At 40.1% G+C, this 25041-nt stretch overlaps 1 protein-coding gene across 4 annotated transcripts in view; it reads left to right on the forward strand.

The window, feature by feature from the left end:
- The window catches only part of FRYL (FRY like transcription coactivator), a 205934-nt gene that overhangs the window by 165305 nt on the left and 15588 nt on the right, over positions 1-25041 (forward strand). For all 4 annotated transcript variants that reach the window (XM_081959286.1, XM_081959283.1, XM_081959285.1 and 1 more), the window contains exons 44-56: positions 596-690; positions 2717-3324; positions 5251-5348; positions 8610-8780; positions 9316-9456; positions 14346-14543; positions 15416-15577; positions 15679-15753; positions 16016-16192; positions 18101-18301; positions 19214-19384; positions 22238-22488; positions 24489-24693. In XM_081959286.1, the coding sequence (XP_081815412.1) occupies positions 596-690; positions 2717-3324; positions 5251-5348; positions 8610-8780; positions 9316-9456; positions 14346-14543; positions 15416-15577; positions 15679-15753; positions 16016-16192; positions 18101-18301; positions 19214-19384; positions 22238-22488; positions 24489-24693 (2553 nt within the window). The remainder of the gene's footprint in view (positions 1-595; positions 691-2716; positions 3325-5250; positions 5349-8609; positions 8781-9315; positions 9457-14345; positions 14544-15415; positions 15578-15678; positions 15754-16015; positions 16193-18100; positions 18302-19213; positions 19385-22237; positions 22489-24488; positions 24694-25041) is intronic.

Below are 25041 nucleotides of genomic sequence, written 5' to 3' on the forward strand. Positions count from 1 at the left end.
GCTGGCCAGGGAGGCGGGGAGACGGGATGGGCGCCTCCTGCAGCAACCTGCCAGACAAAATGGGGAACGGGGGGGGGGGGCTGTGTGTTCCCCACATACATCCCATTTTGTCCAGCAGGAAGCATCCATCCTGTCTCTCCTCCAGTGGTGCATGGACCCTCATGCCCTAACAGAGGCACCGCAGGCCAATCCTTTGTTATTTCGAGGCCTACCAATGGGCCAGATCTAAGCACCCCGCGGGCCAGATTTGGCCCCTGGGCCTTGAGTTTGAAACCCCTGCTCTAGATCAACCTGGAAATGATCGATCTATTTTCACATAAACATTTGTGGACCGTGTCTACCTTATTAGATGGATAGAATAAGATCTGTAAGAATGCTTTTGTGAGTACATACAGTTGTAGAAAAATAAGGAAAACAGATGGGTGCTAGGCAGGATTGCCACAAGGGCAAGGAGTATTCGCCAGCCTGTTCTGTTGAAATATATATATTGAATATTGTATTTTATCAATGAAACATTAATACGGTTACTTGAGTTTTAATGCTTTTCAATGTATCTGGTTTATAAATTGCCTGTGTGCTGATTTGCTGTTTATAGGGTTTTGTCATCGAACTGCTTCTTACATTGGAGTCAGCTGTGGATACATTGGCAGACACCATGAAGCATTACGATCTTCTCACTGCACTTTCCCAGTAAGACTTTTTTGTGATAGCTTTCTGTAGTATGCATCTGAAATTCTTTTTACAATATTTGGGCTAGACTTTCTTTCAAATCATTGGGAATATATGCGCCTTTCACTCATTGGCATGCCTCTATTTAAAGTGGGGTGTTTAAATGCCAGTGTCTGCAGTAAGGGTCAAGGAGTGGCAGGTTGACAACAGCAGTGGCCGCAATAACTTAAGTCATGTTCCTTTTGTACATGCTGGAATGGAGCTCGTTTTGACATGCTACTTTTGTTACAATGAAAGCAGCAAGGTCATGCAGACATTACTAAAAATAAGATGTCTATGATTTAAATAAAAATGCAATATGTAATTTGAATAGTTTAGTTGCCAATCATGAACATTCCATTTTTAAGTTTTTCCATTTCCTTTTTTTTTCATTGTGTTATTCTACTTGAAAGTTCAAAAATGTAAAAAAAAAATGACTTAAGCAGTTAATGAATTTTAGGAAGCAAATTTATTTGCTTTGTACAGTGGCTCAGTACAAGTATTCCCAATCCCTGGATGGTACCGGTCCGTGGCATGTTAGGAACCAGTCCATGCAGATAGTGGGTGAACAAGCAAAGCTTCATCTGCACATGCACAGGATCTAGATTGCATGTGAGACCAGCACCACTCCAGTCCATAGAAAAACTCTCTTCCACAAAACCGATCCCTTGTGCCAGAAAAGTTGGGGACCACTCTCCTAGTATATTTACTTCCTCTTTCTGACCAATATATTCTGAACTAAATAAAATCTACTCAGACCCACTTAATAAAACTAGTAATTTCTGAATACTAAAAATTATTTGCAATCTTATATGTACCTAGTCGGTAATACAGGCACTCCTTGACTTACAACCACAATCAGGACTGGAACTTTCATTGTAAGTGGGGGTGGTCATAAATCAAGTCGTCACATGACCATAACCCAACTTTATTTTTTCAATGGCTGTTAAATACATCACAATGGTCATTAAACTCATTTATATTCTACATCAGTTAAGCCACCCCATATGGATGATGATGTGAGCTGCTGTTCATGAATAAATGTGTTTTACTAAGTTTTTTAAAATGCCATCAAATTCTTTTGATTTTAAACTACCATGGGTTAACATAGCTCTCCTACCATGTTACATTTTGTGGGAGTCTCTTTTTCAAGATGAAGAGAAAGCATGTTTAAGAAAACCTTGCAGCTCATTTGTACAACAGATACAAGAAATGCGTACTGGTCAGTAAAAAGATATTTGGAGAAACTTTGGAGTTTTAGTCCTGTTACATTGTTCAGAATTCTTAACAGAACTCCTGTCCTTGAGAGTGGCAGCTAACCAATGCTGCTTTATCAATTTTCTAGTCTTATTTGTAAATGGCCTTAGGTGGTCATAGTTATAAAATGGAGGATATAAGTATTGAAAATACACCTTTTCATAAGCTCTGAAAAACACTCCCAGAAGGTCAGTCCCCTTCCCTTTTTTGAAACAAGTGAAAAAGGTGTATCTTTTTTATTATTAATGTGTAGCATTCTTGATTAAAAGAGAAGTAATGTAACTTCTAGGGACGCGGAGGCTAAGACACTGAGCTTGTCGATCAGAAAGGTCGGCAGTTTGGCGGTTCGAATCCCTAGCACCGTGTAACGGAGTGAGCTCCCGTTACTTGTCCCAGCTTCTGCCAACCTAGCAGTTTGAAAGCATGTAAAAATGCAAGTAGAAAAATAGAGACCATCTTTGGTGGGAAGGTAACAGTGTTCCGTGCACCTTCAGTGTTTAGCCATGCCGGCTACATGACCACGGAGATGTCTTCGGACAGCACTGGCTCTTCAGCTTTGAAACAGAGATGAGCACCGCCCCCTAGAGTCAGGAACGACTAACACATATGTGCGAGGGGAACCTTTACCTTAATGTTACTTCTCTGTATTTGAAACTGAGGGATGTTATCAACTTTTTTCTTAATTATTAATCTTAATGGTTTTGGGGTGAGGAATGTGATTTTTACGTGCCATATTCTCTTTTCGTTTTAGTGCTTCCTATTATGACCCATTACTAGGGAACAAATATGCAGTAAACAGAAAAAGCACCGGTCAGATAAACCTAAGCACAAGTCGTGGTAACTCTGGCAACTTTGTAGGCTATTACAGTCACATGAAAAGCAATTCTTTGCGGCTGAGTTTGATAGGTGAAAGGAAGAATGACCGACGGAGGAGCAACACGCTGGATATAATGGATGGAAGAATAAATCACTCCAACAGCTTAGCAAGGACTAGAAGCCTTTCCTCCCTGAAAGAGGGAGGATTGCACGATGTGCAACCTACTACTGATCCTGTCAATCTGATGGCCACCATATTCTGGATTGCAGCCTCTTTGCTGGAATCAGATTATGAATATGAATACCTCTTGGCTCTCAGGCTCCTCAATAAACTTCTTGTTCATTTGCCTCTGGATAAACCTGAGAGCAGGGAGAGGATTGAACAGATGCAGAGTAAATTAAAATGGAATAACTTTCCAGGCCTTCAGCAGTTATTCCTGAAGGGCTTCACCTCTGTGTCGACCCAAGAAATGACAGTTCATTTACTTAGCAAACTCATTACAGTTTCCAAGCATATGTTGGTGGATCCATCCCAAGTAGCAGGTATTTTTTAAAATGTTTTGGGAATTAGACTGTCCAGAATTGTGAATTGATGTAGGGATGGTTTTATGTGTTTTGTTATTAGATTTGTTATTGGATTTAAAGTGTATCCTTCCTATTCAAGACTGCTTCCAAAATTAGAAATTATAAAGCATAAATTGCTACCGTTTAAAAGGAGATAAAATTAAAAAGCATTTTGTTTCCCCAAGGGCCTGACAGGAATGTTATTAGATATATGAGGTTCTGAAAGGGGGACCCTAAAAATGGCCTCCCCTTCAGATAGTGCTTAAGCCATTTAGGGCTTTTAAGGCCAATGTCAGCATCTTAAACTGTATCTAGCAGTGCTGGGCAAAACTTTCAGTAAAGCCACACTAGGAATTTACCAGCTTCTGACTTTCAATCTTGCTGTTGCATTTTGTGTTAGCTGCATTTTCTGGACACTTCAGGAGCAGCCTGAAATGCACCAAGCAGTAGTTAAGAAAGGCTGCGGATGGGCTGTATTGCTAAGGCTGTCCAGCTCATGAAGAGTTACAATTTGTATACTTGTAATTCTCCCAGTAGGTGGAGACATCATCCAGACATGGGTTATCTTGGTCAGTATCCAATAGGACTGAGTCTACCAAATGATAAGTCACGCCTTCCGTGCTAGCTCCTCCCAGCTTAGACTCAGTCCTATCCTTGGACTGGCTGTGTCTGTTGATCTCTCCACTAGGGTTTTCTACTAATTTCATAATATTTTACTCTAAATTACTTCTAATTCAACTTATTGGCTATTCCAAATTCCAATCTTACTGAATTTCATTAGTTCGGAGCTTCAGGGGCAGGATGACAGCCAGGAGCCGCTCCCTGGCCTCAGCGGCTCATCAGAGGGGTGTCTGTATGGGGTGTCCCTGCTGTAGTTGTTATTTGGAAACCTCATCATAACCGGAGGCCAAAAGGCACTCCCAAATTGGCATCCTGTTCTTTCTCGGGATATGCATCCTTATCCAAAATGGACTTAGCTTCAATCCCTTCATGCAACATTCTCCATACCAATAGCACCTCGGTTTTGTTTGGATTTAATTCCGGGGTTGTTTTTCCCTCATCCATTATTAAGTTTAGGAAACGTTCACAGGCAATTATTGCTTCTTCAGAATTAGATGTTAAGAGGCAATAGAATTCGTATTATCAGCATTCCATGTTCTGTCTCAGCAGTTCCACATTAAACAAATAGGAGACCAGATAAGAACCCCGTGAGGCACTAAAGATAAATAGCACTTAGCAATAGGACTTAGACTTATATCCCGCTTCACATTGCTTTATAGCCCTCTAAGCGGTTGGCAGAGTCAGCCTCTTGTCCCCAACAATCTGGGTCTTCATTTTACCCACCTCAGAAGGAGGGAAGGCTGAGTCAACCTTGAGCCAGAGAGACTCGAACTGCCAACAGTCAGCAGAGTTAGTCTGCAATACCACATTCTAACAACTTCACCACCACGTCTCATTAAATATCCTAGGTATCAGAACAGTAGCCCTTCAAATCCATTTTCTGGGTGTTTATCAGCAGGGGGGACACCACGGCAAGTTTTAAGAGATGATAAACATTTGGATACAAGCATCTGTCAAAACAATCTTCTTTTGTCTGGATTGAAAAAGAGAAGAGATTTTGGTAGAGGCATAGAATAAAGGCCAGACTTTGTAAAACTGATAGTGTCTGGCAAAGTAGATAACCTGGTGTCCTGATAATTTGTACTCCTGGTCACGTTGTTTAGGTCTTGTGCAACTGGGACAGCCAGATTGCCTACCCTCCATACGACAGGTTTCTTAGACATTTTTATTTTTGCTGATATTAAAAGTATAGGTAGTACACCTTGAAATAGTTGCCTATAGAAAGGATGGAAATTAGTTTTCTAAATTCTGCAGATAAATTCAACTTTATCTTTTTCTATGCAGGATTTCCTCTTAACATATTATGTTTATTGCCTCATTTAATTCAACATTTTGATAATCCAAGTCAGTTCTGCAAAGAAACAGCTGACAGAATAGCGAAGGTAGGTAATAAGCAGAAATAATTCAACTTTTTTTAGTTTTCATGGTGAAGGCAATTTGATCAAATGTGCTGTCTGTACATTCCCACACACAGGTTTGAACCTGTATAGACTATGAAAGGTTCTGTCACTAATATTTTCCCTGAATATCTTTCCCTCCTTCTTCTTCCCTCAAATCTCTTTTGGCTGCCTGCCTTAGAATTACAATATCCAGATTACCTTTGGTATAAGCCCGTGATGGCGAACCTATGGCACGCCTGCCACAGGTGGCACATGGAGCCGTATTTGCTGGCACATGAGCCGTCAGCTCTGGCACTCATCTGCCCGCCCACCAGCTGATTTTCAGCCTTCAGGAGGGGCAGGGGAGCCTATTTTCACCCACCCCATGATTCAGGAAAGCCTGGGGAGGATGAAAACTCCCCCTGTCCCCACGGGGGGTCATGCACACATGCACGGGGGTCTCACGCACATGCGCAGGTGAGTGGGGCGCATTGAATTGTGGGTGTGGGCATGTGCACGATAGCGCACGCACACAATTTTGGCACGCCTTTACAAAAAGGTTCGCCATCACTGGTATAAGCATTCTTCCTTTTTTACTCCTATTTTTCTCCTATCATTCTTCTCTTTTGTGTTTTAAAGTTCCGCAGTATTTCATCAACAGAGCTCTCATAGCTGTCCTTTTGTGGATGTTGTAATTGAGAAAGTCAACTTTCATAAAAATAAAGCCTCCTCTGCCTTTATGAGAGGCTCTGAGTTCATAATATCCCCACTATCATCCTTTACACCTTAGACACAGTGATATGGGTTGTTTCACTTGCAACGTCCACTATATGTCTACTACCACTTTAGGTTAGCAATAAGTAGATCAGATCATAATACAAAGATTCCTTCAGTCAGTCAGAAATCCAGGTTCAGGCTATGGTCCAATCTTGCTCATCTCTGATTTTTTGTATTTAGGGTCAGAACTATTCATCTCAGCTTAATTGTGGTACTTCAAACGAAACTGCTGGAAAAATCTGTTCTTATATTCAACAGATTACATCTGAGTGTTCTTGCAAGCAAGAGATTTAGATTCACTGTGGAAGGATGGATATGCATTAGAGTAGCAAAGTGCCTGAACTGACAACCTCCCTCCACTCTGCCAAAAACCAACCCTTTAAGAAGGAGCTCCGCTTTAGTAGAGTGGGGTGGCACTAAGGAAAAGGAGGGAGATGAAGCCAAAGTTACTGGGAAGATCAGAAAGGAACTGATATAGAGTGACAAAGGAAAAAGCGTGGCATTTAAAGTTGAATAAGAGCCATACTAACAACAATGATAAAAAGGGTGGCTCAGTGGCTAAGATGCTGAGCTTGTTGATCAGAAAGGTCGGCGGTTCAAATCCCTAGCGCAACATACATGATTGAGCTCACGTTACTTGTGCTTCTGCCAACCTAGCAGTTCAAAAGCAGGTAAAAATGCAAGTAGAAGAATAGGAACCACCTTTGGTGGGAAGGTAACAGTGTTCCATGCGCCTTTGGCATTTAGTCATGCCGGCCACATGACCACAGAGACATCTTCAGACACCGCTGGCTCTTCGGCTTTGAAACGGAGATGAGCACCGCCCCCTAGAGTCGGGAAGACTAACACATATGTGCGAGGGGAACCTTTACCTTAACAACAATGATAAGAATGTAATAGCTAGAAGAACAAAGGATACCGATAGCAACAGTTTAAGGTTGGGCAGTGACAATCAATTGAGGATGATAAAACCTCTGCCCAAACCCCCTAAGGAAAGCCCAGAGTGCTGGCATCCAGGAGGTCTTTACCAAAGCAGAAACCTGGTTATGCTATATTGCAGTGATGGCGAACCTTTTTTGGCTCGCGTGCCACAAGTGGGGGGAATGCAGGGGGGTCGTGTGCGGGCGTTCCACACCCATAACGCAAGGCGCGACCCCCCAATGCGCATGCGCGCACAACAGGCACGAAACCTCCCCCCCATTTTTACATGCTTTTTTCACCCTCCCCAGGCTCCAGAGGCTTTATAGGAGCCTGGGGAGGGCAAAAAGAGCCTCCCTCGTCCCCCCAGAGGCCCTCTGGAGGCTTCAGGGACCGTCCGGAGGCTTCCCTGAAGCCTTCGGAATGCTTAAAACGACCCCCCGAGCAAACCGGAAGTGACTTCTGGTTTGCTCGGAGGGTCGTTTTAAGAGTTCTGAAGGCTTAAGGGATCGTCCAGAGGCTTCCCTGATGCCTTCGGAGTGCTCAAAACGACCCTCCGAGCAAACCGGAAGTCACTTCCGGTTTGCTCGGAGGGTCGTTTTAAGTGTTCCGAAGGCTTCAGGGACCGTCCAGAGGCTTCCCTGACGCCTTTGGAGCGTTTAAAACGACCCTCCGAGCAAACCAGAAGTCACTTCCGGTTTGCTCGGAGGGTCATTTTAAGCATTCCAAAGGCTTCAGGGAAGCCTCCGGACGGTCCCTGAAGCCTCCAGAGGGCCTCCGGGCGGGCGGGGGAGGCTCTTTTCGCCCTCCCCAGGCTCCTATAAAACCTCTGGAGCCTGGGGAGGGTGAAAAAATGGCTTTTAAAAACGGTGAACCCAGCTGGGCAGCGCGTGCATGCACGCTGGCCAGCTGACAGGGCAGCGCCTCGCGTGCCCTGACAAATGGCTCTGCGTGCCACCTGTGACACGCATGCCACCGGTTCGCCATCACTGCTATATTGCATAGAGAAAATCCCAAACACTGGCATCTAAGTGTTGCATACAGGATGCTTTGAGTAGCCCAGAGCTCCAGCAGGAGTGATGGGACAACTAGAATGTGTCCCTACATAGCTCTAAGCAACAGCTAAGAAAAACAGTATTGCTAGATTCTTATGCTTTTATCCCAGACACCAGTTTTCAACCCAGATTTCTAAATGCTGCAATGCCACACAAACTGGGCACTGAAGTGAATAGATTTATCTACTTAGAATAAATGTATTGTAGTTACTAGGTTTTAAGACAATCTTTACTATAATAAATGAATAACTCTTTTCAACCAATCTGCTTTATCTAACACTGGTTTCACACATTGTTTGCTTACCCAATCAATCTAACTCACCGATTAGCTGGGTTCATAGATAACCTTAAGCCAGAACCAAACAAAGCACATTATTCCATAATGGGATTTTGAACTTAGACAAAATCTATAGTCATAATGGCTGTTACAAGTTGTAATAAAGTAAGGGCTCTTTTAAAATTAAATGTTTAAATAGATAGTCCAGTAACTAATATTTTGTCTTTTTGTTCTTAGGTTTGTACAGAAGAGAAATCCCCAACTCTTGCTAATTTGGCTCATATGATGTGTTTATACAGTACACACAGTTATTCCAGAGACTGCTCTAATTGGATTAACGTAGTGTGCAGATATTTGCATGACTCATTCTCAGAAACAACTTTTAATCTGATAACATACCTTGCAGAGGTAATAATTCTTTGTACATTTGGGTATCTCTTTCAGGTATTGGATACTATTCTCCATTTGAAGTTGCACATTTTGCTTTCTCACATTTTACTGTTACCAAATGGATCTTCCCAGTTCTCGTTTGATACTTTAACCATTATAATCAGGGGTGGTATTCACTTATCTTCCCTACCAGTTTGCAAATGTGAGCACACGTGCCACCTCCACACACGTGCTCAGCCTTCCGTGCATGCGCTTTTGGCTAAAAAAGGACCTAAATGGGATGCTATAAAGCCGGTGCAGGTGGGCAGGGCCAGTCACGATTTCCACTACCAGTTCGGGCGAACAGGTCCGAACTGGTAGAAGACCACCTCTGATACTACATTGGCTTTTAAACTTCCAAATACACACTTCTAATGTTATACATCAGATAATACTTAGTTTATTGAATGTGAGGGCAGGTCCATTAAAGACATAGGTTATCTAATGGCTTACTACTTTGCATTTAATGTCGTTTGATATTTTGGATAATCCATTTTACACGTCTGTTTTTTAGCTGTTAGAAAAAGGGATCTCCAGCATGCAGCAATCTTTGCTGCAAATCATTTATAGCCTTTTGAGCCACGTTGACCTGTCCACAGCACCAGTGAAGCAGTTCAATTTGGAGATCATAAAGATCATTAGCAAATATGTACAGGTGAGTAGTTTAAAGGGACACATTTGAAAATATCATCTCTTTCCATTTAGAGAAATGGATTTGGTGTTCTCTGGATCAGGGTGTACAACTGCCACATTTTGTCCAGCGTACATTAATCTATGCCAGTGTTTTTCAACTTGGCAACTTTAAGATATGTGCACTTCAACTCCCAGAATTCCTCAGCCATGTATGCCCAATGTTGGTAATGAGTCAAAGCAAGCTTGATTTGGGTCAGGATGGCAGTTCTAAGAGGTGAAATGGACACCTTAAAGGCAGAAGGCACGTTTTGTTCCTTGAAAATGCCCTACCAACAAGGGCCACATTTTTATCTTTACAATCTTAGGAACATCGAAGAGAAATGTTGGAAAAATGCATGTAGTTCAAAGGCCTCTCCCCTTCTGTATCCCTGAGCAAATAGCAATAGAAGCTTTTTGTAGCATTTTTATAAATAGTCTAAACTTCAGTTTTATTTAACTATTGGATATATTTTATCCAGTCTGTATGGTTCCACATAAATACCTATTTATTTTACACCAAATTGCTGTCCAAATAATATTAAAAGATACCTGGAGGGAACATTTTAGTTGTGATCAGTTAAAATTAATACAAAGTTCTAAAAAGAGAGTGACTCATAAATCCAGTTTCTGCATGGTGTATTTTTTTTCTAGATGAACTTTGCACCAAATAGTGTGTTTGAATTATTTCTCTCCCAAATAGATAACAGCTACTAGAATTCTTTAGCAGCAAAATGTGGACATGGATAGCGGCCTAGTAATCTGCTTATCCTGTGGCAATTAGAAATAAGGATTCTAAGTAGTTCATTTAATTTAATCCCTGGCAGATATTTATGCTTGTTAACTGATGCTTTTTCAGAAGATCAGGAGCATATGTAGATGACTTTATTACCATTTTTAATACTGTACATTGAGGGGTCTTTAGTACATTCTGAGCTTATGGCAGTGGTTTGCTCTCTGAGCTTGCCATTAGCTCCCAAACGTTTCATTACCAGGCTACATAATGTGATGACCAGAGGCATGACACAAAGGCAATACAGCCAGAGAACCGATATGAGTCCCTTTGTTAACACCAATTGTGCCCCCAACATCCCTTTCAACTCTCCAGCCTGGAGAAAAGCTCTTCCACAAACCTGTAACAGCCTTTGGCTGAAAACACTCTAGTCCAAGCGTAAGCAGAAAACCTCCAACTATAAATCCAACAAGGCAAGATAAGGTAATTAATCTGGCAGGGCAAGCAAGATAAGGAGTTCCAGAAGTGAAGTAGTATGGCAGTAAATCAAACTAGCTGGGAGGATGCCAGGAACTCAGATAAGCAGTTAACACCAGATGAACTCAATGTTATTCCCAACAACCACCCCTCCCATTTGCCTCTCCTTTAAACTCCATCCCCAGGTGTGCCTTGTGAAGGGAATCGGGGCCCTTACCACCCTCATAAGCCCCACAACCCACATTGCTCTCTTATCCGTTCTTCTTTGCGTGCCCTAGGGTGAGGAGGGGGTGGGTCTTGTTCTTCATCTAAATACCCTCTCCTTGTTCTACTCTCTCCTGCTCTGCCCAATCTGACTTTGCCCTTCCCCAGTTTACCTCCACAGCCAATGGAGCCACTCTCCAGCTCTCTGTCAGCTGTTTGTCTTCTCCCTTGGATTCAGACTCCGACGGGGCAGGACACGTAACCTCGTCAGCAGGACTTTGGTTGAAGCATCTTATTCTGTTCTTCTTAAGCTTAGTCTTGTGTGCCGGTATGTGTGTCAGGATGTTCACGTGGTCACATGATTGGCCATTCGTTTGGTGCTCTACTTAAGTTCTGAGGAGCTGATTGGTTCTGTTGTTGATTGGTCATTCGAATGGTCCGATTTCTCAAGGGCTCTTATGCTGGATCTAAATCAATATGCTTCTTAATTACCCCTTTTTGTAGAATACCCTGCTTCAATAAATTCACAGCATGTGAACACTTAAGAAACCAGACCATTCGAACAACCAATCAACAACGGAACCACCGGCTTCTCAGAATTTAAATATAGCGGCAAACGAATGACCAATCACGTGACCAACTTATCACACCGGCACACAAGACATGTATAAGTTCAAGAGGAACATAACAAGATGCTTCTACTGAAGTCCCGCTGATGATAACGGTAATGAAACATTTGAGAGCTAAAGGCGAACTCGGAGAGCAAAGTACTGCCGAAAGTTCCGAGAGCACCAAGGACCCCTCATTTCAACTCTGAGTTGTAAATATTCTCCTTTATTGGTACTATTTGTTGAACAATACTACAAAAAATGGCCGAGGTTTAATTATCTAGAAAATTTTTAATGTCCTGTCTTTATATGTTACTAGATAACTCAGCATTGCCCAGATATTTATTTATAGAGGGAAAATGTCCGGACCAAATGTAATTTCTCATGTTGGATTTTCCCCCTTACCAGAGTGAGCCTACTTGTGGAGTACTGTGAAGCTGTTACCATGGCAACTTCACTACACTGTACAGTAGAAGCTCATTTTACAGCAGTACAGTAGAGGCCATTTTAAGGCACAACAGGCTGTATCTTAACAGAACACCCCCCTAGTGTTGTTAGGGGTGTCTTATCCCCACAGTATTTGTTTCAAGAGAGTAAGTCATCTGTGTACCAAGTTTGGTTGAAATTGCTCGAGGCGTTCCAGAGTTATACTGGAACATGCACACACACATAATATATATCATCAACTGTAATTTGTTGTATTCGGGTCTTTTCCCGTGTAAGATTGTGATTGTCTTGGCAGTGTTTCGGCCAGGTCTCACTCGCAATCTTCAGGCTGGTGTTTTCGGCTTCGTGTTTGTGCAAGTGGTCAGAGCTGCCGTCTTTCTATAAATCTTGGTGGGGCTGTGTGGAGTGCTGGCTTTGTTTCAGTAACTAGATTGATTGGCTGTGTGGTGTTATCATGATTGGTAGTTTGGTACTGATTGGTGCTGGCTGTGTGTCGGTTGTTGTTTTGTGTTGTAACGGCCTGGGTGATGGGTGGGGCTCATTTGTTGACTAGGGTTGGTTTCCAGATGCCTGGTAGGCGGGAGGTATCGTCACGTTTATTCATGTTGTGGGGGTGTTTCTCTATTTCAATAGCTTCCATAATTATTCTCTTGTTCAACAAGAGAATAATTATGGAAAACACTTCAACAAGAGAATAATTATGGAAAAAAACTTAAACACGAGAATAATTATGGAAGGTATCAAAATAAAGAAACACCCCCACAACATGAATAAATGTGACGATACCTCCTGCCTACCAGACATCTGGAAACCAGCCCTAGTCAACAAACCCCCACCCACCACCCAGGCCGTTACAACACAAAACAACAACGGACATACAGCCAGCACCAATCAGCACCAATCTACCAATCATGATACAACCACACAACCAATCAACCCACTTACTGAAACAGAGCCAGCACTTCACACACCCCAGCAAGATTTATAGAACGACGGCAACTCCGACCACGCTTTACACACACAAACACGAAGCCGAAAACACCAGCCTGAAGATGGCAAGTGAGACCTCGCCAAAACATTGCCAAGACAATCTCAATCTTACACGGGAAAAGACCCAAATACAACAAGATCAGCATACCTACACCCGTGAAAATCTACGAAAACAAATATATATATAAGTTTTTATATTGGGGCTTTTGCTTCTTAATCAGTACTTTGGCTATAGAGTTCATTGGCAGTCTACGTAGTTAGGATGCAAAAATGAAATCTAAATAAGCAGAAATACTAGATGCCTTCAGGTTTTAGTGAGTAGGGAAATAAGGATATTTAAAGTATCCACGTCTGAATTTACTTTTAAGAAAAAGCAGAGGATTATAAACTCATAGTTTATTAAAAACTGTAACCATAATTTTCCATTTTGACTAAACCATTAGAGACTTCTTGATTGAGTAAGGTTCGCATGAAGGAGCTTTTTGTGAGCAAAATGCTCATTATTGAACTTTAATCTGAATATGGTGTTATGATACGGCATATTTTTGTTGTTATGAAAAATCATGTGGTGATAAAAGAGAGCAGTTAATGATAACTCTTTTTTCAAATTTTACCAAGTGGAACCAATCTCCCAGCAACTTAAAAGCAAGACCTGCTGTGCTGATGCTTTTTTGTAAATTTTTCTTCTCATCCCATTTTCTGACCTTTCAATTGGATATATTGTTTTGAATTTCATCATAAAATAAAGCTAACATACTTAGCCAACTCTCTTCCTGTGGTGTGACCCTCTTCCTCTGATTATTAATAGAGAACTAGATTATTCCTCTGATTATTAATAGAGAAGTTTGACACCCTTTCTACCCAAGATTAACTTACTCCAATTACTTGTTGTGAAATTGCTGTTAATTTAAATCAAGTGACTGTAAAATAACTATGAGAAAAGTAAATAAGGTCTAGGTACCAGCTACAGTGCTAAATACTTTAACATGCATAATTAACATTCACATACTTGTAAGTGGTAAATGGTAGGCCTATAGATATTCTTTGAAAAACATACTTTGGAATATGTAAGGGTATATAAGAAGCACCTTTGTAAGAAAGTGGTGCAGCTGTGTATGCACACATATGCAGAAAAACCCAGGAAAACCTTAAGCAACTGTGTGGAGCTGAAAAGAGATGCACCTATTTAACAACAAAAAGAGACACTTCATCATCTTATATTCTGTGAAGCAAGTTTTTCTTCATGGATTTAAACTGTATTTATGTTAAAATTTAAAAATAACATTTGTTGACTTGTTCATAGAAATGTAAGAGCTTTACATTAATACTTCAGCTATCGTAGGTTTTTGTATTTTTAAGTTATTATTCTGATTAATTGGAGTATACGTGTCTTTCCCCCCCTGTTTTTATTAATAGAGTCCCTACTGGAAGGAAGCGCTTAATATTTTGAAATTGGTGGTATCGCGTTCAGCCAGTCTTGTTGTACCAAATGATATTCCGAAATCTTATGGTGGTGACATAAACTCGCCTGAAATTTCATTTACAAAAATTTTTAACAATGTGTCCAAAGAACTGCCTGGGAAGACCTTAGATTTTCATTTTGACATATCAGAGGTAAAGAGTTTTTAAGTAAGGTTTAAGATTTTGCATGCTTAATTTTCTTCTAAGTCAGGCATGTCTAACCTGTGGCTCACAGACTGCATGTGACTCTGGACAGCTAGTAATGCAGCCCCACAAGTTCTTAACTTGGAAATTAGAAATGTGCACATGTGAGGAAAAATGGGTTGTTTGGAACCCAAAATGAAATATCCCATTCAGAAGGCTTTCAAATTGCTTGCATTTTGATGGAAGAAAGTACAACAATATAATGATTTGGTATTTCAAAACACTGCTTGAACAATGGTTTCGGCGAAAGAAAGAGTGGGAGCAGAGGAAAAACTTCTTGTTCCCTTCATTTCATTCCAAGATCCCAAGAATGAAATTAGGTATAAAAGGAAGAGAAGAACAAATGCTCTCAGGTTTTCAAAATTCTGTTATCATTGCCTTTGCCAATAAAATAAATTCTAGTATTTCTAGTGTCTGTTTCTAGCCAACTATGAAGGACTGACAGCAGCTGATTTACTTCTCCCGACCCCAGCATTCCTTTATGCACCTTATCATTAGTTGGCTGTGGAAAAAAAAAGCAGCGATTTCTGCCCGATAAAATGAGAAGCTTGATGAAAGGAATGAAAAGGAATGTTCTCACCCTGGAAAAGACAAAAAAAACCAATCTTCCTTCACAACTGCAAATAGTTATCACATTAATATGTCATACAAGCCTGGATATGATGATTTATAGATCATAGTTTGGGGCTTTGCATGTTATATGGGCCTTGCTGGTTGTTGCACACCGTACACGCAGCATGGTAAACAAACTCTGTCTTACAGACCTTTGTGAAATGGGACAATATGTTGACCTGAAAAACTACTTTTTCTTCACTTTATAGACCCCAATTATTGGGAACAAATACGGTGATCAGCACAGTGCAACGGGTAGGAATGGCAAAGCTAAAGTCATTGCTGTTACAAGAAGTACATCTTCCACTTCCTCCGGATCGAATTCTAATGCTTTGGTTCCTGTGAGCTGGAAGAGGCCACAGTTATCTCAGGTGATCCATTGCATACATCTTAAATTCAGAAAACATCTCTTTGCACATAGCAAAAGAAAGAATTGTTTAAATATTTATAAGTATTTTGATTTCTTTTCCAGCGACGAACAAGGGAGAAATTAATGAATGTATTATCTCTTTGTGGTCCAGAATCAGGAATTCCCAAGAACCCTTCTGTGAGTAGTTTTAAATTCTTGAAAGAAGCATGTGTCCATCAATTAAGTTTTATACTAACATTGTTGAGTTATTATATCACTGTCATGATAGTTTAAGAACTAGCAAGCTTTTACATCATAAGAGAATGTCTTGCTAGTGATCAATGCCATTTAAATATAATTCCATCAGCTCCTGTCCTCTAAGATGCAACATCTGTAAACATCCATATTGGTACTCCAATTTTACTCACGCTTATTACCTCTGTTACTGATGAAACTGTAGGTTATCTTTTCTTCTAATGAAGACTTAGAAGCTGGGGATCAGCAAACGAGTCTTATTTCAGCCACAGAGGAAATAATTCAAGAAGAAGAAGTGGTTGTAGAAGATAACACAAGTGAACAGCAGTTTGGAGTTTTTAAAGATTTTGACTTTTTAGATGTTGAGTTGGAAGATGCAGAGGTAAGACTGTATAACGGTAGCTTCATTCAAGCCTATTCTTCAAGAAAAAGTAACAACTTTAAGATCCTGTCCTTTCCTTTTGCTGTAAGCTTGTACTATAGTTAATCAAAGCACTGAAAAAATCCATGTATGCCATTTCTTGAACTTCCTGCTTGAAAAAAAAACCCAGCATTGGATCAATAATTTTATATTGTGCTGTTTGGCATATCAGGAGCTCTTTCGTTCATACTAGCTGCTCTCTTTGCTTTTTACTTTGATCTAATCTGATGCGTAAAAATATGAATAGTAACTGACATTTTGCAAATTTCCTGCTTAATGGTGAATTAAAGAGTGCATCAATGTATAATTGAGAATAGAAAGCCAAATGAAACTATACCAAATTTGAAGAATAGCGTACGTGTATCATCAAAACCTCGGTGAATACTGCACAGCGTATAATGACATGAGTGTGTTGAAATTGATTTGATTTTCAGCCATTCATATTGTGTCTGGGTTCATGGTGCATTTATCATCTTTATCTGCATTTTTCTCTGTTTTTAAATAGTAAAATGTAATAACTGTAATTTATAATATACCATTGCAGTGCATGGAAATAACCAAGGATGGATATTGGGGAAAGCTGAACTGTCCTACAAATGACACCATCCCTATGGAGGTGGAAGGGTAGTCACATAAATATTTTATACCTCTGGAAATAAAACTCCTGTAGATGAGGAATTTTAGCAATTCTCAAGTTTTTCTTTCTACCAAGAAATAGGTTGTCTTCTCGCCCATCTCCAGTAATCCAAATAACTTCCAGAACTGTGATCCAGTCAGCATTTTAATCTCAGAATCATCACAACACTTCCAACTGCTTAGCATTTCTCTGAAGCATTTCCCTTATGCTTCATTGACTCAAAAAAGAGCGGGGCAAAGGCAGTGGGGTGTTTTAGGTGTTCTGGAAATGGTGAAACCATGTTTAAGACCCCCTCCCCTCCCTAGCCAGTGATCTCATTCTGGGTGACTTTGGGTTAGTACAAATTAGGATTGCTTCTGTGACCATAAAGTACCTGTAATGAATCAATAGCTAATTTAAATTCTAAGCACCTGGGAAGGTTACCCAAAGAGGAATGAAAACTGTAACAGCCAAACATGCTTATCAAGACCGAAATTAGCACAAAGGTTTATGCTTTCTTGCACTGAATACAATTTACATATTGTACGTTTAATCAAACAAATGTAGATAAAGTCCATTTTGAATTTTCACCGCAGTTACTTTCAAGCCGTTCTCAAAATTAGTTTTAATATATGTTAACACTGAAAAATGTGCCATAGCCATCTGTTTTAAGTGTTTGTCTCATAACGTTTTTGCACCAATTTTTCTAAAACCAATTAAATAATAAGGGGGCTTGACCAAAACAAAGTATTTCCAGAGCTTGAATCAGTCTTCTACTTCCGGCAAGCTTATACAATATAAAATAGCCTCCATTAAAAAGTATCTTTAAGTGTTTGTCCTCGTTCTAATTATGTGTGTTTTTCTTTTTGCGAACCAGGAGCTGCAGGTAAGTTGCAGCCTGGTGCAGTGGCTTGTTTCATCTGTTGTCATCTGTAGTGTATTTGTCTGTCTGTGCTTGAAAGTCAGATAATCTTGGTAACTGCAAAGGATATATGGTTGTTGACCATATTTAAGCCCGTTTAGTTCTGAAGGCAAATCTGTGAACGAAAATATTGAGAAAAATTATGTTGCCATGCATTTAAACATTTTGAAGGGAAAGCCATGTTAATAAAACATAAATATGCAATGAACTTGAAGGGCTGATTGAAACTCTGCTTTCAGTAAATTCAGTATGTGTGGCTTTGTTTTGCTGTGTTCATTTCAGCACTCGGGGTAGCTCAAACATGTTGGAATAAACTTCCTTCTCATTACAGGGAGAGAGCATGGACAACTTCAACTGGGGCGTCCGTAGACGTTCACTGGACAGTATTGAGAAAGGGGACACGCCGTCTCTCCAAGAGTATCAGTATTCAGGTAGCACTCCCAGCTTGAACCTGACCAACCAAGAAGATACGGATGAGTCCTCAGAAGAAGAAGGCCTGAGCGCAAGTCAGATACTGTCACACTCCCAAATGGTAAAACACACAGATGGTTTTTTGCATTACAACAGCAGCCCTGAGATTTAACCTTCAAGGCTGCCTCTTAGGTTCTCATTTGCAGGAAGGGTGGGCAGCTTTGTTGTCCAATGAAATGTTGGCTTCAACTGTGAATGACACTTGTCCTAAATGGCTTGCTTCTAGTAAAATAAAATAGAGCAGAATGGGATTTGGAATAGGTATTTATCAATAAAGCATAACTAAGGAGGTTCTTGAATATATATATATGTCAGTGTGAAGCTAATGTGCCAATATGTCTTTGAAAGATGTTGGTATTTCAAAGTAAACTTCTGTCATCTTTGTAACTGGACAGAAAATTTACATCTACCCGAACTTTAAGAAATAGAGTTTAAAGGTTTTAAGTGTAATACTATAATATTTAATTTGATTAGTAATTACATTTTAAATCACAAGTTTGATTAGGGTTAGGATTAGCTAAACTAAATTTAAAAAGGAGAACTAGTTGGCTGTTTCTGATGGGCAATTTGATTAACAAATACCTGTAAAGTATTTAGAAATTATTCTGGGTGTAAATAATATACTGATGATACATTATTTGCATTTTTGGAATCTGAGATTCTGCAGTGAAAAAAATAGTTAATTAAGTATTTGGGACAGCAGAGACATCTGTTCATATATGTTGAGTAAAACTAGTTATGCTAAAACAGTATTTCTGATGAATGCATGTTCTTCATCAATATTATTTATTATATTATCTTTGCCCTTATGAGAAGTCCTGTTCTTAATATTTTTAAGCATTGCAGATAGACTCAGGATACAGTCTAATGAATAGGAATGGTAGCCTCGTGTCTGCATTCTGCTTCACATTTATGTATGAACACAAGTTGACTTTATTTTGTAAAACAGGAATGGGTGCCTTTTTGTCTCTAGCTAAACAGTGATTCGGCTGCCGATGATGCCATACTAGATCACATCAACTTGTTGCTGCAATCTCAAGATTCCACTAGCAGTGTTGGAATGGAAGAGGTGCTTCAAATCAGATCTGAGACCCCAAGTTTGGAGGTTGCCTCTCTAGATAATGCTAACAACACGCTGCCTGAGGTGGGGAGAAATACGGGCTCGAGCATGGCTGATCTGTCCTCTTTCTAGCACTGTGTGAAAGCTTTGCGTTCTGTCTATAAGAATTTTTATCAGGCTGATTACGTAATTACAACTTCAGTATTTCTAACCTGTTGTTGTGCCTGAAAATTTGTTTACTGGAGATGGTTGTGGTTTTTGTTTTGGTTAAAAGACTAAGATGTTCACGGCACAGGTTAAGAAAGTTTTGAAGTTCTTTTAATGAACTGGTGGGGTGCAGAAGAACAATTTGATAAGCAGGATGCTTTTCTGGGTCCATTTTCTTCCTGTGATGCTTCCTTTTCTATGATCTTCCCTCTGCCTCTCATGCTTGCTTTGCCTCTTTGTGATTGGTGCTTTGATTGGGATTTGAACCTCAGGCCAGCTTTGTTAGCAGCTGGTCAATTCAGTGCTCTTGATCAAGCCCTCTGTGTGCCAGTGGCATGTTTTAAAAAAAATGGAAATACATACTTGGAATGAGCAAGATTCCCAGCTGATTAAAAAAAAATCAGTGAGTATGTTACGTATGTATTTACCATTTCCATCAGACACTCAGAGCAGTGATCCCCATTTTACATTTTTTCAAGTTTGTGTGTGTGTGTGTGTTTGTAATTAAGTCTTTCAATTCTTAAGCATTCATAGGCCTTTTCTCTAGTACCTTTGAAGTATAAAACAAGTACCATGGCTCTTATTTTGAGATGGTCTAAATGTGTGTATGTTATTCAAAGACATTTTTTAAAAAATATGGTTATTATCAGCATTTCCTGAAATAGAATTATGATCATGGGACTGTAGTCTGTAGTCAAGAGAACTCTCAGCTTATTAAGATTTAGGATAGAATTTTGCACAAAATGGGAATTTTGAAAAATTCAAAAGCAACATGTGAGCCCTTCCTGACTTATGTCTGCTATAACATGTGTTATATAAATCATTCAAAGCATATTTCAAATGTATATAAATGCATTCCATACAATTTGGCCTGCGTTTGTTACATTTTATGTACGTGCATTAAGGCACATAACCTGAAGTTCTCTTCAGGTTCTTTTTTGTGATCTTTATGTAATCACTAAACATATTTCATTGAACCAAAGTGGAGAATCTGCAGACCTCCAGATACTGGACTTCCAATTGCTGGCATCCCTTACTATTACCTATGATGACTTAAGAGCTAGCAGGGAAAGGTAATCTTGTATGATGCCAAAAGATGCCAAATACTTTAGGATTATTATGTTGCCTTTGCATTCAGCCGATTACTATTCATTTAAAGAAACAACATTAAATCTCAGACAGTTTTCAACACAAAAGTTAATGCTTTAGATACTTCATTTTCCTCCATTTACTGAATAACCATGAGATTGTGTGTGTGTGTGTGTGTGTAGGTAGAGATATGAAAGATGGGGAGGGGAGGGAGGGATTAAGTTAGCAATCTTTAATTTCCTGGAGCATGCCACAGGCTGTTTTGGCAGGAGAAATAAAATATTGGAATTTCTTCCCTGTAGTCCTCTGCAGGTGCTTTATACAAGATATTGAAATTCAAGCTTTGGAAACCTACAGAAGATTTATTAAAGGAAAATTTAGACCTGCAGTATCTACTGTTAATAGATTCATTTCCACTGACAGCTATAGGAGGATTTATTTTATTTTATTTATGTGGGCCACTCCTCTCTCCAAAGCACACAGAATTTAAACTTAAAATAATATAAATACAGTAACTATTTTAAAAAACACAACATAAAAACAAAGAAAAAGAAATGGTAGCCAAGAATTTAAAATGCCTCAAAATAGCAATACATCACCTGGGTCTTACTAACTTCTGACTCCCAATATCTGGTCAAATGGGGAATCTTCAGCATTTTCCAGAAGGCTAGTTAAGAGGGGAGACATATTTCAATGTGCCTCCCCAACCCTAACACTCATCTCAAAATCAAAAACTAGCAACTGCTACGCTTATCGCCTTCCATACCGTTGTTGAATCACTGGCAAGTTGTGTTCTGTTTTGGTTTAGAGTTCTTAGTGTTTCTACCCTACAGCACTCCAATTTGATTAGGTAGTAATTATATATACAGTTAGTCATCTTAAGCTCTAGCTCTTTTTATTCTTTCATCAAAAATTCATCTCACTGAATTAAGTTGAGCTTAATTCTGAATAGATGTAGGAATTCAATGTTTGAACTGAATAATTTTGACAAAGGATTTCCCCCCCCAAAAAACTAAAATTTTGATCTCAAAGTAGATTTTTAAATGACAGGCTACTAGAATAATATGCAAAAATGCTATACTGGATACACAAATGGAACCAGCCGATGTGTTAATTAAAAGGGGTATACCAATACCAAAAGAGTAGTCTGGATAATTTTCCTAGACTGGAGATCAAAAGAGACTTCAAAAATTTTGAAGAACTTTGTGAGAAGGAAAAAAAAAGGGGGGGGGGAAATCAAGTTCTAGGACATAGTTTGACGGGATTAAATATCAAGATTGTTAAAAGTTAAAAGAAGGAATATAATGTTGGTGTATTTGATCAAGGTTAAAATACCAATCATTTCTGGTAATCATTTCTAAATTTGATACATAAATTTGGATAACATTTTTTAAATTAATTCATATTAGTTTTATCTCCTTAATTGTAATGTTTAATAACATTATTAAAAAAATATTGAACGAGGAAGGACTTTTTAACCTGAGACTGTAAAACATTAAGTGACACCATTTTCAGAACCAAATAACATTGTTTATACTTTTTTGAATTTCTTAATTTAGAACAACATATGCACAAATCTTTTCAAATACTTATACATGTTTTTCAAAATGAAATATTAAAAAAATGTTTCTTCTACTCCAGGATGGCAGTTCATCAGTGAAAGATGAACAGAGTACCGCTAGTGAAGATACTGGATCAATTGCACTGCAAGAACAGTTCGAGTCCTTAGTCTGCCAAGAACCCTTAGAACTGGAAGAAGCTCCTGAAATTCAAGAGCATCCGACTACCGAGAGTTTTACTGAATCTATCTTTGAAGAGGATGTTACTCTTGCATTGAAGGAGCTGGATGAAAGATGTGAAGAAGAAGAAGCTGACTTCTCTGGTTTATCCAGGTGAAAAGTTTTATCTAGCAGAATGTTATAGAGAGACGCGGTGGCTCAGTGGCTAAGATGCTGAGTTTGTCGATCAGAAAGTTTGGTGGTTTGAATCCCTAGCACCACGTAATGGAGTGAGCTCCCATTACTTGTCCCAGCTTCTGCCCATCTAGCAGTTTGAAAGCATGTAGAAATGCAAGTAGAAAAATAGGAACCACCTTTGGTGGGAAGGTAACAGCGTTCTGTGCGCCTTTGGCATTTAGTCATGCCGGCCACATGACCACAGAGACATCTTCGGACAGCGCTGGCTCTTCGGCTTTGAAACGGAGATGAGCACCGCCCCCTAGAGTCAGGAACGACTAGCAAATATATGCGAGGGGAAACTTTACCTTTACCTAGCAGAATGTTGCTTTTAGCCTTTTTAGCAGAGGTGGTATTCAGCAGGTTCTGACCAGTTCTGGAGAACCGGTAGCGGAAATTTTGAGTAGTTCAGAGAACCGGTAAATGCCACCTCTGACTGGCCCCATCCCCATCTATTCTCTGCCTCCTGAGTCCCAGCTTATCTGAAGGAAATGGGGATTTTGCAATAACCTTCCCCTGGAATGGGGAGGGAATGGAGATTTTACATTATCCTTCCCGTGCCATGCCCACCAAACCATGCCACGCCCACCAAGCCACGTCCACAGAACCAGTAGTTTTAAAAAAATTGAATCCCACCACTGCTATTTAGCATTTGAAGCCACCAACATGCTAGTGCAGGAATAATGAAATTGTTTGATACAATTCCCCCTTTTCCCAGTTTTGAATACTGTCAGTGCCCACCTATCTCCAAAAAAGCAGACACATTTTTCAGCAGTTGCAGTCCCAAACTGGATCCTCAATTCATAGGCAAGCAATCCCAAATTGCTCCTTTACTCACATTGTATGCCCAAATTATCCATTGGAATAATTACCTCCAGTTTACAAACCATTATACAAGAGAAGGATCACATATTAAACTAATCTCAAGAGTTTTAGTCCTGGCTTGTTGAATAAATCATAATGGATGTATCCATCTACCGCAATAATCCCGAAATTGTCCTGAAATGTGACATGTTAATGCAGCCATGTTCTCTCAATAAAGTATATGTATTACAGTGGTGGATTCCAGATCCCATTCCAACCAGTACGGTTGGAACGGGCCAGCGGCGTCCACATGGACGTGCACAGCCGAGCAGCTTGGGCAGGCGGGTGGGCCCTCCGGAGCACTGTATCGGAACGGTATCCGGTGCTCCGGGCAGGCTCTGGTACGCCTGTACCAGGGCGTACCGCCTGCAACCCACCACTGATGTATTACTTATTACTACTGACTTAGAAAGATAATACAGGTAGTCCTCGACTTACAACCCCAATTTGTGTTGCTAAGTGAGAAATTTGTTAAGTGAGTTTTGCCCCATTTTACAATTTTTCTTGCCACAGTTGTTAAGTGAATCACCGCAGTTATATTAGTGACACAGTTGTTAAGTGAATCTGGATTCCCCATTGACTTGTTGCTTGTCAGAAGGCCGCAAAAGGGGATCACGTGACGCCGGGTCACTGAGACCGTCATAAAGGAGAACCAGTTGTCAAGCAACCGAATGTAAAATCACGTGACCATGGGAACGCTACAGTGGTTGTAAGTGTGAAAAACGGTCATAAGTCACTTTTTGTAGTGCCATTGTCACTTCGAACAGTCACTAAAGGAACTGTTGTGAGTCAAGGGCTACCTGTATCCTCCTCTTTGTACAAGAGTCAGGGTGGCGCAGTGGTTAGAGTGCAGTACTGCAGGCTACTTCAGCTGACTGCTAGCTGCTGTTCACCAGTTCAAATCTCACCAGGTTCAAGGTTGATTCAGTCTTTCATCCTTCTGAGGTCAGTAAAATGAGGACCCAGACTGTCGGGAGGGCAAAGATGCTGACTCTGTAAACTGCTTAGAGAGGGCTTTAAAAAGCACTATAAAGCAGTATATAAGTCTAAGTGCTATTGCTATTTATTTGCAGCCAAGATGAAGAACAAGATGGTTTTCCAGAAGTGCAGACCTCCCCCCCACCCTCCCCTTTTCTCTCTGCCATATTGGCAGCTTTTCAACCACAGGCCTACGACGATGAAGAGGAGGCTTGGCGCTGCCATGTTAATCAGCTGCTGACAGATACAGATGGATCTTCCGCTGTCTATACATTTCATGTGTTCTCTAGGTTGTTTCAGGTATGCTTTTTCATCCACATTGTTAGTTCTTAACTATCTAACATGGCCCATGGTCATGGTTAAAATTGTAGTGCTCTAAAAAAAAGTCCTGTTCAAAATATCTACCATATTTTTCGGAGTATAAGAAGTACCAGAGTATAAGACGCACCAAGGTTTTGAAGAGGCATTTTTTTTAAAAAAGTAGGTAGATAGATAGAGGGATAGAGAGGGAGAGAAAGAGAGAGAAATACAGTAGGTTAGGTAGGGAGGGAGGGAGGAAGAGAGAGAGGGTAGGTAGGTAGGTAGGTAGGTAGGTAGGTAGGTAGATAAAGGGATAGAGAGAGAGAGAGAAATAGAGAGAGAGAAGTA

Source organism: Natrix helvetica (assembly GCF_964273705.1).
Source record: "Natrix helvetica genome assembly, chromosome: 7".
NCBI classification, from domain to species: Eukaryota; Metazoa; Chordata; class Lepidosauria; order Squamata; family Natricidae; genus Natrix; species Natrix helvetica.